Raw genomic sequence first — 18140 nt, 5'->3', positions numbered from 1 at the left:
CCCCTGCAGGCCTGGTCACCCCTAACTGCCTTCCCCTGCAGGCCTGGTTCCCCCCAACTGCTCTCTCCTGCAGGCCTGGGTCCCTCCCAACTGCCTTTCCCTGCAGGCCTGGTCACCCCAACTTCCCTCCTCTGCTGGCTTGGTCACCCCTAACTGCCCTCCCCTGCTGGCCTGATCACCTACAACTGCCTTCCCTTGCAGGCCTGGTCCCTCCCAACTGCCCTCCCTTGCTGGCCATCTTGTGGTGGCCATCTTGTGTCCACATGGGGGCAGGATCTTTGACCACATGGGGGAAGCCATCTTGTGTGTTGGAGTGATGGTCAATCTGCATATTACTCTTTTATTAGATAGGATAGAGGCCTGGTGCATGGGTGAGGGCCAGCTGGTTTGCCCTGAAGGGTGTCCTGGGTCAGGGTGGGGGTTCCCTTGGGGCATGGGGCGGCCTGGGCGAGGGGCCTATGGTGGTTTGCAGGCCGGCCACACCCCCTGGTGACCCAAGCAGAGGCCCTGGTATCTGGGGTTTATTTATCCTCTATAATTGACACTTTGTAGCCTTAAGCGGAGGCCTGGGCCGGCCAGGGTGTGTGGAAAGCTTGGCTTCCTCCATCACCAGGGGCAACCCTAGCCTCCTGCTCTTTCCAACTCTGTGGCTATCGCCATTTCTGTTTGGATTTATGTATCTTCCATCATTGACACTTTGTAGCCTTGAGTGGAGGCCTAGGCCAGCAAGGGCAGGCAGAAAGCTTGGCTTCCTCCATTGCTGGGGAAACCCAAGCCTCCCTCCTGCTCTCTGTGGCCGTAGCCATCTTGGTTGGGTTTATTTGCATATTCGCTCCTGATTGGCTGGTGGGCATGGCTTGTGGGCATGGCTTGTGGGTGTAGTGGAGTGATGGTTAATTTGCATATTACTCTTTTATTATATAGGATATGACAAAGATTTACAAACTTGGTAAGGATAATAAGCAACAGTATTATACTGGCGTCTACAATAACCTTTGAAATTATATAAATCTTTTAAAATGAAATAGTTAACTTATGTCCTCACAAAGACCTGCAAAGGAATATTTACAGCAGTTTTATTCATAATCACCAAAACTTGGCCCTGGCCCATGTGCTAAGTGGTTAGAGCATCTGCCTGCACACCGAAGGGTTGAGGGTTCCATTCCCAATCAAGGGCATGTACCTAGGTTGCAGATTTGATCCCTGGCAATGAGGCAATGTGTCTCTGACATCAATGTTTCTCACTTTCTCTTTCCCTCCTCCTCCCCCTCCCTCCCTACCTTCCACTCTCTCTAAAAAGTAATGGCAAAAATATCCTCAGGTGAGGATTAACAAAAAATAATAATTACCAAAACTTGGACACAACCAAGATGTTCTTCAGTAGGTAAATGGATAAATAAACTATGGTACAGATAATGGAATATTATTCAGCACTAAAAACAAAGGAGGTACTAAGCCATGAAAGAAATGTAGGAACCTTAATACATGTTGCTAAGTGGGGAAAAAAAAAAAAGTGAATCTGGAAAGAGCAGGAACTCTGTTTCATTCAGCGCTACAGGCACAGGGCCTCCCACTTAGGAGAGTATATGGAAGAGCACAGGGCATGTGCATCCCTATATCCTCTATGTCTTCCTCCCTCTAGTCCCAGACCAGCCTTGATTCTGAGCTGATAGTAAGAATGCAATAAATTCCTGATTTGTTTAAATGACTGGCTAAAACAATTTTGAAAGAGAAGAGGAGAGTTGAACTAAACTATAAAAGATTGGCAGGCATTTCATAAAAAAAAAAAAAGAGGGCTGGGAAGGGCATTCCGGGTGGGAAGGAGCATGCAAAGAGAGGAGAATCCTGGCATCTTCGGAGGATGTGGGAAAGAACATTCTATTGGATTGGAGGTTCTTGGAAAATAGCTGCTAGGAAGCAAGCTGAGGATGCTACACATGGAGGGTAACACCAGGGTGAGAAGACCAAATGGTTATAAACTATTGGGGCACCACTTTTTTGCAATGCCTTCATATTAAACTGGTCTCCACTTTCTTCATCGCAGTTTCTCATGGGGGTGGACAGGAGGTCAAGTGCTCCTTCGGCTTTTTCCCCTGTGGGAACATCACCAAGTGCTTGCCTCAGTATCTTCACTGTAACAGCGTGGATGACTGTGGGAACCAGGCCGATGAAGAAAACTGTGGTGAGTGAAGCGCCTGTAGTCACAGCAAGAATCTGGGGCAAAAGGACTGACTGACCATGAAGTCCTGAGACCTCTTGTAACAAAAATAAAAATAGGCAAAGAGAAAACTACATAGAAATACAAAACATATGTCACTTAAGGAAATCTTACATTTATTCCATTAGCTTAAAATATCCATTCTTGCCCTAGCTGGTTTGGCTCAGTAGATAGAGCATCGGCCTGCGGCCTGAAGGGTTCCACGTTCGATTCCAGTCAAGGGCACGTGTCTGGGTTGCAGGCTCAATCTCCAGTGTGGGGCATGCAGGAGTCAGCCGATCAATGATTCTCTCTCATCATTGATGTTTCTCTCTCTCTCTCCCTTCCTCTCTGAAGTCAATAAAAATATATTTAAAAAATAAAGTGGTTGGCGCCACTCAACCCTCCCTTTAAAAAAATTCCATTCTTTTCTGTGTATTAGTATCACACCCAATATTTCAGGAAAGTGGTGATTGTGCACATAGTAGATTTTTTAATGAGAGAACCTGCCTGGTTACTGTCTTAGAGGTGGAATGGAATGGAAATTCAGAATATGGGCACGGGAGCCAGACTGCCCAGTTTGAACCTAAATGCAATAACCAATATGCATACTTGAGAATGTTTCTTACTCTCTCTTTGCCTCAGTTTCCTCATGTGATAAAAGGGTTCAAATATTGTATCTAAACTAAAAGAATTTAGGAAAATTAAATGTAAAAGATTGTAAGTATGCAGGCATATAACAGGTACTCGCTAAGTGTTTCTGCTCTTTCTTATCTTTTGCTTACTGCAGTTATGAAGGAAAAATGAGACCTCCTAAAAAAAAAACAACTAAAAAAAACACACTAAGTCCAGCTTACCTACTATTTAACAACCATATTTATGACGTTATAAATCTTCTGGCCAATTAGTATTCCTGGGCAAACAAGGCTGTCAGGACTTGCTTCAAATGTCTGAAGCTTCAAAAACACAAATGTGTAAAAGAACTTGAATTGGCTAGATCTGACAGTGAGAAAATAAGCTTTGGTTAATAATGTAAAATAATGCGATTTCTCACTCATGGGAAAATAAGGTACTATTTGGGGAAGACCAAGACATTGCACGACAATTGTTAAGTGCTGCATAAAGAACTGTTACACTGAAGAGGCCTTGCTGTCCTTCTAGTATCATAGACTTTTTAATGCGCCCCTTTGAAGAAATTAAACTTCTTGGAATGCTGTCTCTAGATGGTGGCAGTAACTCAAGAACAACTAAACTGCTGAGCTTAAGCAATAGTTACCTTTGATTTAAATGCCTATACATATGTGTTCTTTTCGATAGATAGATAGATAGATAGATAGATAGATAGATAGATAGATAGATGGATAGATGATAGGTGGATGGATCATCTTGTTAAAATAACTGAATGCTACACAAAATTTTGTAAAACTAAGATAAAAGTGTCTGCTCCCTGCCAACCATGTCCCCTTCCTCCTGCTTGCGGTTCAGATAGGGAGAGTGACCTGCAAGCTCCCAGCCAATGCAAATGGTAGCAGGAAGCAGGGAAGGGAACCTGGTAGGAGCAGCCAATTCACCTCCAAAAGTAATTTCTCCTTGAGAAAGGGGTGGGAACTCCTGCCTTAGTGCTAAATTTGAAGAGACCAAGTAACAAAAGTAACAATCCTTAAAGTTATGTAAGTTTCTCAAGACTCACCAACCAGCACATTCCGATGGAGGCATTGGAGTGTAGAGATCAGGCTTGGGAGGCCTGGGCGTGAATCCTGGCTATAAGGAAGGCAAAAATGAATGTTTTCTTTATGCAAAGTGGGAATAGTAAGAGTATTTGCATCCATTGGGATGTTAAGAGGATTCAGTAAGATAATGTGTCTAAAGATGTTTAGCAGGGTATCTGACATATAAGTAGCGCTCACTAAATGTTAGCTGGTGTGTGAGTCAGCTATAACTCTATTACAAACTTAGTGTCGTAAGCAGTAACCACTTATTTAGCTAGCAATTGTGTGAGTCAGCACTCAGCGGGGTTTGTCTGATAGCAGCCATGCAGTTTTCTGCACATCAGCTTTGTCGTCCTGCCTGGGACCTTGGCTGAGACAGCCGGTGACTCAGCTCTGGTCCACCGCAGGCTAAGCGGGCTTGTCCTCAGGGTAGACACATGACACCCAGGAGTGAAGTGAGAGTCTGCAAGGCCTCCTGAAACCTCTGCTCAGAAATGTCACATGGCATTTCCACCACCATCCTTACTGCAAGTCCACAGGCCAGACCCATTTCAGGAAATGAGCAGGACCCTTTCCCCCCGCTGAGAGGAGCTGCAGTCACACTGCAAGGGGCTTGGGTTGAGGGAAGGCAACATTTGAAGCCACTTTTGCAAATTCTACCACAGTTGCTGTTATCATTGCTTTTCCCACAAACTTTAATGTTGACACTTGGTGACTCAGAGTCTCCAGCTGCAGGACTTTTTTCCTGTCTGTTAAACAAGTACTTCTAGGAATAACCATGGTTTATGTATTTACTATCTTATTGAAACAGTAGCTACTATCTGAAGGAATGAGTTTTCTATACTCTTGATTTTATAGTTAAATGTAAATGTACGGGTGTGTGTGTGTGTGTGTATCCTACTGACTCTGGAATAGTTAGGAGGTGGGTAAGCTTTCCCACATATGAAAATGCAACTATAGTTTATTTTGAAAGAAGATAAATTATGAAGACTTGTATATTTTGCCCTTAATGATATCCAGTACTCTCAATCCTGATGAATTTTTTTTTATTTAAAATTTCTATTTATTGAGAGAGCACGCACGCACGCGAGAGAGAAATATCAATTTGTTGTTCCACTTATTTATGCATTCATTGGTTGATTCTTGTATGTGCCCTGACCAGGGATCAAACCTACAACCTTGGCATTTCAGGATGACACTCTAACCAGCTGAGCTACCCAGCCAGGGCCTAGTGAATTTTAATAGAGAGACTATAACACTAGAAAAAAAATTAAGGCCTATTTCTTTATACTAAGAATTAAATTCTGATGACAAGCATGAGCTTAACTTTTGTAAAAACAATACTTAATCAGAACAAAATCAGATTAGAAATATATCTGTCTTATTTCTTTTTTTTTCACCTCTTTGACTTTCTTTCTCCCAATGTTTTTTGTGTGGTGTGTTTTTTCAATCTCTGCAGGTTTGTGGGCTATTCTCTCTCTCTTTTTGTCTCATTGTTTTCATGTATCTCTCCATGTTCATTCTGCCTTTCTGACTGACTGTCCCTCATCCCCTTTTTTTTACTCTCTCAACTTCCCTTTTTATTACATACTTGTCTTTTTCTCTATGCTTTTCTCCTTTAAACCAAGTCAACCACTCTTATACAGACATGTCTATGTAACAAATACTATGCGAAACTGTTCCTGATCTTCTTATGTCAGAATCGTATAGCTCTCCTGAAATCCAACTAGCCTGGTCGGTGTGCTCAGTGGTTGAGCAAGGACCCATGAACTAGAGGGACATTGGTTCGATTCCTGGTCAGGGCACATGCCTAGGTTGCAGGCTTGGTTCCCAATAGAGGGCATGCAGAAGGCAGTCAATTGATGTTTCTCTCTCATCAATGTTTCTCTCTCTCCTCTCCCTTCCTCTCTTTCTAAAAAATCAATAAAAACATATTTTTTTAAAATAAAGAAAGAAATTCAACTAAACCAGCATATCTCCAAATATAGTTCTGGACCAAACCCATCAGCATCATCCACAAATTAGTTAGAAATGAAGATTCTCAGGCTCCAGCCCAAACCTACTCAGTCAGAAACTCTGCTGGTGGCTCAGCAATGCTTCAACAAACTCTTCATGTCATCCTGATGCACAATAGATTCTGAGGACCACTGACCTAAACTCAAGTGATCAGAAAATCAGGAACGCATGCAAAATGGTACCAACAGCAGAAATAAACTAGGATAAAGGTTTCAAAATGGTATCTAAACATTTTAGCTTGCAAACAAACTAAATTGTTATTATCAGTTATCTAAAATTTTTTAGTCTCTATAAGAAAAACTGACATTCTGCTAGTTATAGTCATCTGAAAATACAAAAAAAAATTGTTTTAACTCTGGTCCAAACTTCAAAGATGGCCAGTTGGCATGCTGCTGCTGTCACCACTGTCACTAGAGTAAAAATTATGAGATATAGTTATTTCTTCTTGCTTCTTCTTGCTTTAATTTTCTTCACCAGTTGTGAAATTTTCTCCTTCATTTTATAGTATTTGGGTAATGTATACTCCCCAGGCTGTTCATTTTTAAGACAACCATATTTAAATTCTACTCAATGTTAATTAAATGGTCAAAAAATTAGTTCTTTTTAGAATATGGAAACCTTGGGCTTATTGAATAAGCAGCATTAAATATATTTACAGTCATTAAAATGTAATATCTTAACATTTTAAATTTTTAAAACACAGCTAAAAATCACTTTTAAAGAGTGGTCATTTGTAACTGAATAGTATATTGGCAAATAAAAAAATCATTTTCTAATGGATGGGAAGATTTTTTTCTTAATTAGATCTTTTAAAATACATCTAAAAACATAGCTTCAAAAACTTCTCCCTTATTCTCTTAAGCTATTTAAACATTGGCACTAATAATAATTATTAAAATGGATAAGTAAGTCAAGTGGAAATAGTGGTAATGAAATTTAAGAACTCACTGAAAAAAGTGAAACACGATCAAAAAATTAAATTGACTCCCCATATATTGAACTATAATATGAACTAATTATATTTAGAAAGAACTGTTACTTTTGTATTGTCACAGCATCTTCACCAAGTACTCTTAGTATTAAGTTTCTAGTTTTCTAGAAAACCCATAATTTCTCTACAATGAAACATTTTACTGAATATAAAAAGAATTCTCAGTTCAAAAAGCATAAGACATCAAATCATTGAACATTTTTCATGGACATGATGTAAGCCAAAGCAATAGATTTAAAGTTTTCCGTTGAATTCACAGGAATCCCTTTTAAAATATGTGGGCAATACAAATTTTATATATACATACACACACACACACACACACATATATATGTATGTATGTATATAGTTCATTGCACCATTTTTATAATAACTTTGATCCTTACTGATAAACTTCAAAATGGAAATGTACAATTTTTTCCCTGTTACTCCATTTGATATTATCATCAGAGCAGTATTAGGTATGACAATGACAAATCCAAAAAGAGGGACCTTTTACTTTTTCAGTTAATATTCTCAGCTACTTCAGAGAATACATCTGGGTATTTACCAAAGGAAATATTACAAAAATGTGAGGACTCTCATTTAGGAATCATTTATATCTATTTTAAACTGAGTGCTTAATAGTAAAAATAAATTATTAACATAGCATTAAATTTTTAGATGCTGTGGAATTTACTTGCTATACCTGAATATTTTTAAAGGAACCATTTGCATTTCCAGATTACAATTTGCTAGCATTCCTTCTTCTACATTATAAACAGATGGCTGTACAAAGAGGGTTTCCTACTGCAGTCAGAACACCCCAACCTCGTGCCCCTGCTGGTGGCAGGTTGTATTACTTACTCCACTGTTAAGCCGGAGTTCTGATGCCTTCCCTCTATAGACTCTCTTTGAATAGCCCTCACCTGCTCTGCACTTTAGCAGCCTTGTCTACTGGAAAAGGATGAATACATTGGTCACTCTGTTTCTTTTTTTTTCCTTTTAATATATTTTTATTGATTTCAGAGAGGAAGAGAGAGTGAGAGAAAGATAGAAACATCAATGATTAGAGAATCATTGATGGGTTGCCTCCTGCACACCCACACTGAGGATCAAGCCTGCAACCCAAGCATGTGCCCTTGACCAGAATCGAAGTGGCAAGGTCACTCTGTTTCCATGTTAGTATGTCTATAATCCATAGGGGAAATGGAAAGCTCTTCTAATACATTTTGGGTGGTGCAGTAACCGCTAAATATTCATGTCCCCCCCAGACCCTCAGAATGTGACTGTATATGGAAATAGAGTCTTGCAGATGTAATGAGGTTAGAGTTTCTGGTTTCCCCCAGACTCAGCCCAGAAAGAAGGAAGGAAAAGAGGACCCTTCCACTCTCCCTCGCTGGTCCACGCTTCTTGTCTACCCTAGAAATAGCAAAGCCCACTTTTCTTTTCTTTTTTTTTTTTTTCAAATCTATTAGCAATGCCCAAACCTAGGTCTTTGAAAAGCACATACTAAGAATTTGACTCCTTTCTTATCTGCAAGCTTCTGCGTCATCCATTGCCCAAGGCAACGAAAGTGGAAAACTTAACTTTCCACTTACAGGAAAAAGGGCAGAGAGTGTGAGGAATTCAAGGGGAGAAAAGCTTTGTTAATGCCCCAAAATGTGTTCCTGTCCCTAGCTTGGCACTTACTAAGCTACGAGAATTTGATAAGCAGCCTTTATTGATCAGTGCAATAGTGATTATATATACACTGAGTGGCCAGATTATTATGCTTTCAGAGATCATAATAATCTGGCCACTTAGTATATATTTTTTAAAGTGGAATTTTAAGAATGTTTCAAGTATATTCAAGAACTCTTTTAATTGTTAATTGGGCCTGCATTTAAAATTCTGAAACACTAAATATTCCTTTATTTCCTAAGTATAGCTTGTTATACAGCTATCAGAGTGATAGCAGTTTGATATAGAATTTAGCTGTTATCATTTTAGAATATTGCATTAAAGTTGCTGGTTTGTCTTTTTTAAGGTTAAAAATACAGGAGGAAAAGTGGCATGGATCATAACTATGTGTGTTAATATACAACCATGCATTGTGTGTGCAAAAAATGATTGCTTTTCTATTTATCATTCTCAAGATAGCATTGGAAATACTTAAGTAGCTGAACCCTTGACTTTTCTATAAATATGTTTGACCTCAGGTTTATTTATCTGTTTATCCAACAATGCTCAAATGATATTTGGGTTAACTCCACAAGGATTTTCCATCTCAGGATACTTTCTACTAGATAGGACACAATTCAGTTGCTTGAATGGCCTCAATTTTCTTTAAAATAGGCTCAGGATAATGTCACACCCCTTAATTTCTTCAAAGGGTTGTTTCCAAAGGTACTAATGTTATCAGAGAAATTGAGGTGTCCGCTCTCCCACTGGGTGCTGGAGGTGGGGTCCTTATAATACCTTGAGAAAAAGAATTTTCTGAGACTCACATGGGAGGATGAGTGATTTTTACTTCTGTGGAATTGCTTCCCTGGGTTTCCTAAGTCCCATTTCCCTTAGTCCAGTTATAGAAGTGTCACTGTGGTTTCAGTAGAGCTAGAAGCAGAGCTAGTGTCCAGAGTTTTCTTTCCATGTTGGATCCGGACCCAGTTCAGCATCAGGCTAACAGTAGTTCATTAGTCCATCATGAAGCTGCCCAAATGACATACCTATAATATTTGATCTTCCCTTTGCTCCTTCCTGTTATTAATAACTAGTTCATTACAATGGTATCAGTAAGATCCCCAAACAAGGTAAAGGCATTCTGCCCAGCAAATTGCTGTTGTAATTCCAATCTAGGGACATTCCATACAACTAGTTTGATGAACTGCTCTGCCTGGTCAGGCAGCATTCAGAGGTTTATTCTAATGGCCCAGGGCACTTTCTGAGAAAAAGATACTCCACTGTGTCCCAAGAATGGGTGCTGAGAACTGAGTAAATGTCTTGGAATCGGGAATGCTCGGCTGTGCATAAATCTGAACTTTGTAGATTAACCGCCTATTTATTCATTCACCCATAAAGCATGTATACACTTTGTAACAAATAGGATTTATGCCTTCATTAAATAAAAGAGACCATTTTAGCGAACAGTATCATCCCACCCTCCTTTGTTCTGGCCTCCTCGCTGACAGAGGCACAAGTCCCTCAACTTTTGATTTTTCAAAATCCAAATATCCAGGGAACTGGGGAGTGGCTTCTGCACATCTGTGGGAGCATTTGGGAAGCTAACTCTGAGGACAAGCTGCAGAAGAGTCCCCTGGGGGCTGGTGAGCCCCATGAATCTGCATTTTAGCAAACACCACAGGTGACTACCACACCTGTTAACGTTATGAAATGATTCCCTTCCCAATGCAAACAATTTTATCACCAATTCAGAACACCTAGACAGTTGATGAGTTAGTCTCACCCAGTGGTTTTCAAACTTTAGCGGGCATCTGATCAGCTGCAGGGCTTGTTAAAATGCAGGTTGCTGGGCCTCGTTTACAGAGTTTCTGATTCAATGCCCCTGGAGTGGAGCCCAAGGATTTGCTTTTCATTGAAGTTCAAAAGAAATGGTGAAACTGCTGGTCCTGGATCTACACTTTGAAAATTACTGAGTTAGACTTACTCTCTCTGGTGCAAACGCAAAAGCAAACGCTTTCCAAACTGCGTGGTATCTTATTAAAAGGGTTAGACAAAATTAAAGATATTTCTTTACTGCCTGAGTTCTCCTTTCATCATACTAGCATGTATTATTAATTCCATGTGGGGAGAGAAAATGCAGTATTTCTCACACATATGTTACCACAGAACTCTCTTCTCAAGGAGAATCCTGGGAAACTACTTGAAAGAGCCTAATATAGCACTGTGACAAATTAGTGCATTCAGGAAACTTGGACTTTCCCATTTTTTTTAATAAGGGAACATTTATTTAAAAAGTTAAAGAAGTAGTAGAAGGGCCTTGGAGCTTAGGAAAAAGAGGGGGAGATATATGTGTTTTTGTTAACAGGGAAATTGAGGTATCCCTTTCCCCGCTGAGTGCTGGGGGTTGGGGGAGGGGGTTTCTTATGATATCTCAAGAAAAAGAATTTTCTGAGACTCCCCTCATAAAAATCACTAGAGGATGAGTGATTTTATTTGCGTGGAATTACATCCCTGGGTTTCCAAAGTCCCCTTTCCCTTAATCCAGTCCTGGAAGAAGTGTAGCTGGGGATGCAGTAGAGCTAAAAACAAAGCCAGTGACCAGAGTTTCTGTTCCATGTTGCAGCCGGGTCCAGTTCAGCATTAAGTTAGTTACAGTCCATTAGTCCCCTGTGTGGGGGCATGTGGACAAATGCAGGAGAGCACAACACACCAAGAGCACAAGAGCCCAAGAGATCGAACTTCTTTTCAGGGGATTAAATATCTCAGATTTCAAGCCCTTGCAGTGGCCACACCTATTCCGGCCAATGACCTGTTCCCAGGTATGACTGACAGACAAGTACCTTCCTGACATCACCCCAACTTTACTGGGCATGTGTCTCTCTTCCTCCCTGTCCAGCCCCTTTCCCAGAGATCTGCAGGGAATAGACTGGTGGCTGCTTGGGGAGTGTACAGCCTCCGGGGAAGCTGCCCACACAACTCGCCTACGATATGTGGGCTTCCCTTCCTCCTTTCCTGTTATTATAACTAAGTTAAGTATAATGGTATCACTTTGGGGGACAAAAGAGGGAGAAGAGGTGCAGGCATGCTCTGGAAGAGAGAGAGAGAACATGCTGGGCTGTCCCATTTCCATCCAGACCTTATCCCTGGAAACCTGCCTCCCCTCCATAACAATGCTAGGGGAAGCTGAGAACCTGGGAGAAGGACTTGCAGTGTCCAGAATTTAGATTGGTGGGTTTAACCCACTTTTTTTCATAAAACTAAATTATAACTAATACTTGGTATAAATAATGTTTTTATATTTTATATAGTTCATGAGAGCCAATAAGAGCCACATTTTAACTATATTAAAGGTACCTTAGTATTCACTGAGGTAAATAAAAACTACTTAGGTTAAGAAGGTTATCTCCTACCATACTCTCATAAAGAGATAAAATACATAGGGTGCCCCCCCCCCACAAATGTATACACATTATAACAGCCATCAGCTCAATTTTGAGTATGTAATGTATTTTAGTAAATAGTGCCTTTATAATTATTCAAAGTGTGTGTATACATTTTTGGGGGGACACTCTATATAACCTGATGTCACACAAAATTTGGACTTCTACTAGTAAAATAATTTCTTTGGCCTAGAAAAAAAAATAAAATACTGTAACTGTTTTAATTCTTTAATTATTTTAAATAATTATATTTCTTAGTGAATCCTTTAAACTTCTCAGAATCAGTTTTTTTATCTGTAAATGGTGATAACAACAATGTCCAAATATAGTAATTATGAGGATAAAATAAAGTATCCAGTACAGTGTAGTAGGCACTTGCTAAATATTGGTTCTCTCAATGTTAAGTGCTAATATTCAATTTCTCTGTTAAAATGGGAGAATTAAAATCTCTCACAGAATTTTTTCTCTTTTATATCTAAAGATATGAACCAAGTTTTTAAAAGTAAAAACTTGCCAAAACTCAACAAACTCAGCCAAATCAGGAAAAAGACACATTTTCATGCCATAAATTTCAAAACCTGACAGCCAAGGACACAAATAGATGATTCTGGATCCCAGTGGAGCAGAACACTTCAGACGGCTCTTGAGTCTATCCCCAGAATCGATATGGGAGAGGCAGAAAAATGCTGAAAAGTACCACCAACATTCCTACAATGAGACCACAAAACTAAACTACACTGAGATGCATGGGTTCAGAATAAAATGCACTACTTTGTTCTCATTCATGATATTCCACTTGAGCTCCCCAAGTGTCTTCTACCAACCAAAATATGAGTGAACACATTCCAAACCCTGGCTATAAAGGAGCTGTGAAATGCTGTTAGCTTTCCAACCTCTGCTCTACAGGAACATGCCAGGCAAGGGGGTGTTGAATGGAGGTTGAGTGAGTCCATCTGTACTATCCACTATTGCAGCTGATACAATGGCCACATCTCTCATAATCTATCCCTTTGGTGACTCAACATTCATATGCATTTGCCTCTCAATAACTCATGTTGTTTCCTTTCTTTTTTAACTATCATGACCATCTATCCATGTTAAAACATCTCCAACATCCGTTTTCATATTGAAGAAGATAGAGGGAATCATAATTAACATGCCAAGAACAGTGTGTCATGTTTCAGTACATCTAAAGTACTGTATCTTAAAGTATGGTCCAAAGAATCACCTCCAGTACCTATTAAATATGGAGACTAGGAGACCCATTTCTGACATATAACATCAGGATCTATAGAAGTGGGGCCCAGAAATTCACATTTGTAACAAGTTCCCAGAAAATGTTTATCTCACTCAGTTTGAGAATCACTCATTAATTTTAAAGGGAGAACCTGTTTCCCCCAACACACCAGAATATTTCCGTGTTCTTGAACTTTTCTGCTCTCTGATTTTTATTTTAGGAGACAACAATGGATGGTTTTTGCAAATTGAGAAAAATTTTATCAATTACAACAGAACGGCCTTCCCATATCTCTTTGAGTCTGAAACACCGAAATGCTGTAAGTAACCAGAGGGGTTGAGTCTCCTTTTCCATGAGTTCATGAGACACCATGTCTTTAAAAGTTGAATCCAACATTTAAAAAAAAAAAGGCTAGTTATAGTTTTCCTGTTGCAAACTCTATTAGATATGCAGTCTTAATTTGAGAATTTTATTTAAAAATGACTCAGGGATCTTAACTGTAAAAGTAATAAATCATGCTAGGTATTGTTGTAGATAAAATTACTGTCAGTCAAGGTTGCCATTTTATATGTCCCCTTTTTACAGTCACTATAAACTCCGATATAAAGGAAACTGAAAATAGAAGAGCATAAAAGCTATTTGGATTTTAATGCTTGTAAGTGAAAAATCTTCTGAGGTCTAAACTATGCTTTAGAGCTACAAAAAAGGCCTTATTAATTATAACCTGCCATGTTTAATGATATATTAAAAGCCTACAAAAACACTAGAGGGGGTGTGGGAGGGTATAACCTTGAGGATTAAGCCTTTAATATTTTAGATCAGGAAGATCTATATGAATAATTCCTTTTAAATAAATTTAGTCTATTCTAATAAATTGTGCCAATGTAAATTTGCACCTTGGAATTATAATTTTGATTCTACCTTTTCAAAACCTCAGTTGAGCCCTAGCTGGTTTGGCTCAGTAGATAGAGCCTCAGCCCGCAGACTGAAGGGTCCCAGATTCAATTCCATTTAAGGGCACATGCCCGGGTTGTGGGCTCCATCCCCAGTAGAGGGTGTGCAGAAGGCAGCCAATCAATGATTCTCTCTCATCACTGATGTTTCTATTTCTCTCTCCCTCTCCCTTTCTCTCTGAAATCAATAAAAACATTTAAACAAACAAAACAAAACAAAAAAAACCCTCAGTTAAAAAGCAGGGGTTGGGGGGAGGGGTATTTTACTATTTTTGTTTCCTTTCTGTCCTACCACAAATTGTAAATTATAGCTTTTGTTTTAATTTTTAACATTTCTGTCTTTACTACTCAAATGAGATTAATAAAAACCACTAGCAATCCGCAGTTTAAGGGAGTGTACATTCTTCCCGTAAGTCTCACAGGCTACTCAACAATCTGTCTCGGCCTCACGTTGTTTCCCAGAATATGAAGACCAAATTACTAGATCATTGAAAAATGAAAAGCTTGGGGAAAGAAAAAAGTTCACAGGTATAATTTAACTGCTAATATAATGAAAAAATGACAATGGATTAAGCCACATTTCTCAAAACATAGTTTTTCTTTTTATTTTATGTATACTTTTCATATCTTAAATTTTAATTGAATCTTCTTATATCTCACCTATTCCCAAAAGGCTTTTAGGCAGTTCACAATAAAACTATGGCTACTAACAGACTTAAACCATTAATATAACATAAATGACAAAAATTCAGTGGTGAGTAAAAAAAGGAATGGAAAAGGAAAATAAGGAAATCTTCACTGAGAAAAGTTCAGTAGCTGCATCCAAAGCTTAGTTCTGAATTTTGTAGTCATTAGGTCAAACAAAGGGGAAATAGGCTACATGACTTTCATAGTCTGGTTTCTAAAGTAAAAACAAACAAATGGGAGGAAAACCGATCAAGTAAGCAAGAGAAATTAATTTTTGCCTGAACCTGAACTCTGAGAGAAATTTGTCACAAGTAATATTACACAACAAAAAATGGAACTATACAATAAATGATGTATCAAAAATACAGAGGTAATTTTTTATCAGTATTTAGTAAAGAACAAATATATACTTTTAATTATTTTTAAAGACAATTCAAGGAGCGGTGGTAATAAATATCTTTTTGAAACTTAAAAACAAGCAATGTAAAATGGGATAGAATGTAGTATAAAATTTGGGAGTGATACTTGAATTAAGGTTCCTATTGTGCCACTTTATCTGAATCAGATTGTTATAAGGATTTATTGGAAATTAAACTGAGGATGGCTGATAATCATTTTTGGCTGAATGACAGAATGTGGTGAGCTTACATTTATAAAGTGTACCTCTCAAGAAGAGTGTCACAAAAAACATATATCTACTGTTAACTAATGTATTAATAAAGTTCACACTTGAGGGATTTGGAAAGTACAGAGATTTGGAAAGAATTCTTTACTCAGCCATAATTTCATTAACTAGCTGGTGCATTGCTCATCCTTTTCTATTTTAACGTAGTGAAATTTCCTGTTCAAACCATTTTTATCATGTTTTCAATTAGCATTTTAGCATAATCTAAAAGCATAACCATACTATAACCACTGGAGTTAAGCTCATCGCACTGCCCTTCCTACTCTCACTCCCAGGACATTCATCTTCCTGCCAAACCTTCACCATTCCTTCCGAACAACATAAACACACTCACGCTGGAATGGCTTTTACATGAAGAGACAGAATCAGTTTTCAGAGACTCATAACCAAAGCGGTCACTTACCACTATAAAGCTGTTTAGTTCTTGGCAGAGACTCTATTTACAAAAAACACAAATCCTAAGCTATTATCTTGATCTCTCATGGTCTTGTAAAGGTGTCTGCAGAGTTATTTGGGAGGAGAGGAAGTACAGCTGTCACCAGCCAGTATCTGAGCAAAGGAGAACCGTTACTATTTCCAAGGCTGCAGCCAATCGTGCTGGTGAGCAGTCACCCACCCGCTTTGTCACGGGAATCTCTACTCTGCCATTAAGACACAGTTCTAGTCTCTGGAAGCTCTACTGTAAAAGTCACAACTGAAGCCTGCAAGCAGGAACATCCTCCTATGATCTTTTAAAATGTTGTTCGCTGTTATCATTTTTAAAATAGGTAATTGTATAGAAAACACTGTACTTCTGAATCTTGGAGGAAGCTGGTTGACTTAGCTACACATGTTCTCATCTTAATATGGCAACAGTGAGGAGAAGCTGATCCACTGGGACATCTGGACACAGTCTACACCTACTTTGCCTGTTCTCTGTAGACATTGGAGCCTGTAACCTTAACCTCTGCTATACAGTTCAGGGCTTCAAAGTACAGTAGAAGGGGAGCATTCCTCATTGCTCTCAGTAATCATCTACTCCTCATAGAGGCAGGAATCAGACTATATGTATTACACCTAGTAATAATCCCATTTTACTCTTTAGCTAGATCATGTCTCATGTAGACTTTAGAAATATTGGGTCTCATCTTTAACACTATCACTCTAGCCCCACATGATAACCAAAGGCATATATCCCATTCTCCCTCTTTCCAACACCCATTAGTAAGAATAGAATAGCTTTGTGTAAAAAATATGTTCAATCCCATAAATGACATTTTAGACATTCTTACATCCCTACAAAAGCCAAAAGATCACTTTAAAATCCTTTGGAAAACTCCTGAATTTTTCAGGAAAAATAAAAATCAACCAACACTATAGCTCAGCATTTAGTTCTCCGCCTGCATGATAGTTAAAAATGATTTAGTCCTCCATTAAAGATTTGATTATATTGTCAGTAAACACTTTATTCTTAAGTAGCAGTTTTAATGTGGACATTAAAGGCCATCACACACTATCATATCACCCTCAGATTAGCTTTTCTCCTGAGGTAAGTAAGAGCAGATGATTTCATTCATCTGCAAAAATTTTAAAAAAAAATAAAGGAGAATTGCAGTCTGCTATTTAAATCTGTATATTTTTATATCTTAATGTTCTAGCACCATGTAATGTCAAGTTAAAAGCAAACTTTGGAACCTTAATTTAAAGCACTTGACCAAATTGCTTAGATAAGACATGATAGACTTTGTACTAAATAATTTTCATAGCTTTTTCTTACTTCCCATTACCCTCCTGTTCCTGGTCCCTCACTGTCCTCATGTCTTACTTCCTCCTCTTTATTCAGCCGTCGGTTTTGTGCCCATGAAATGTCTTTGTCGAGATTTACAGCTTGACTGTGATGAGTCCAAATTACGAGCTGTTCCATCAGTTTCTTCAAATGTGACCTCCATGTAAGTAGAAAAGAATGGCTTCACCTGAGCCGGAATAGTCCTTGGAAAACTGTGTCATAATTAAGGCCTTGTCATTCTTGATATAGTACATTTTTACTCAAAGATCATGTCATTGCTCCATGCTCGATTCTGGTTGCTGATATTTATTTTGCATGTATTAAATGCTACCCTTATTCTAAATTATTCCATGTATTAACTTAGTCCCTCATAACAATATAGTGTCACCATATTTCATCTAAACAAAGGATGCCATCAATTGTATGTGCTGCTAAAGAAAAAAAGCTGCCAATTAAACTATTATATAGAGCTTTCTTATTTTATCAAGTGTTTACTTGACACATATTGTAAGAGCTCTGTTAGAGTTTATTGAACATAAATTTTAATACACTCTGATATATAAATTTTTAAAAAGTTAAATAAATGGTATTAAATATTCCCAAAGCTTCACATTTAAAATTGAACTCTTCTGAATCACATTTGGTTTGGAGATGTTAATATTGGGGTTTTTTCTTAAGTAACCCAAACGTATATATGTAGAACAGAAATCTTTATAATAAGTGGTTTGTTGATCCAGTACAAATTTGAATTCAGCAAACTTCAGCACCACAAATATATACATTTGGCTGAGACTTTCTAAAGAAATCAGTAAAAAATAG

At 38.4% G+C, this 18140-nt stretch overlaps 1 protein-coding gene across 1 annotated transcript in view; it reads left to right on the top strand.

Moving 5' to 3' along the window:
* RXFP1 (relaxin family peptide receptor 1) overlaps positions 1-18140 on the top strand; it is an 86597-nt gene that overhangs the window by 31035 nt on the left and 37422 nt on the right. Inside the window, exons 2-4 of the mRNA XM_080676790.1 lie at positions 2045-2182; positions 13452-13550; positions 17379-17484. Of these exons, the coding sequence (XP_080532916.1) occupies positions 2045-2182; positions 13452-13550; positions 17379-17484 (343 nt within the window). The remainder of the gene's footprint in view (positions 1-2044; positions 2183-13451; positions 13551-17378; positions 17485-18140) is intronic.

This window comes from Plecotus auritus (genome assembly GCF_963455305.1).
Source record: "Plecotus auritus genome assembly, chromosome: 6".
Lineage (NCBI taxonomy): Eukaryota > Metazoa > Chordata > Mammalia > Chiroptera > Vespertilionidae > Plecotus > Plecotus auritus.
This window is presented reverse-complemented; position numbering and strand designations above follow the sequence as displayed.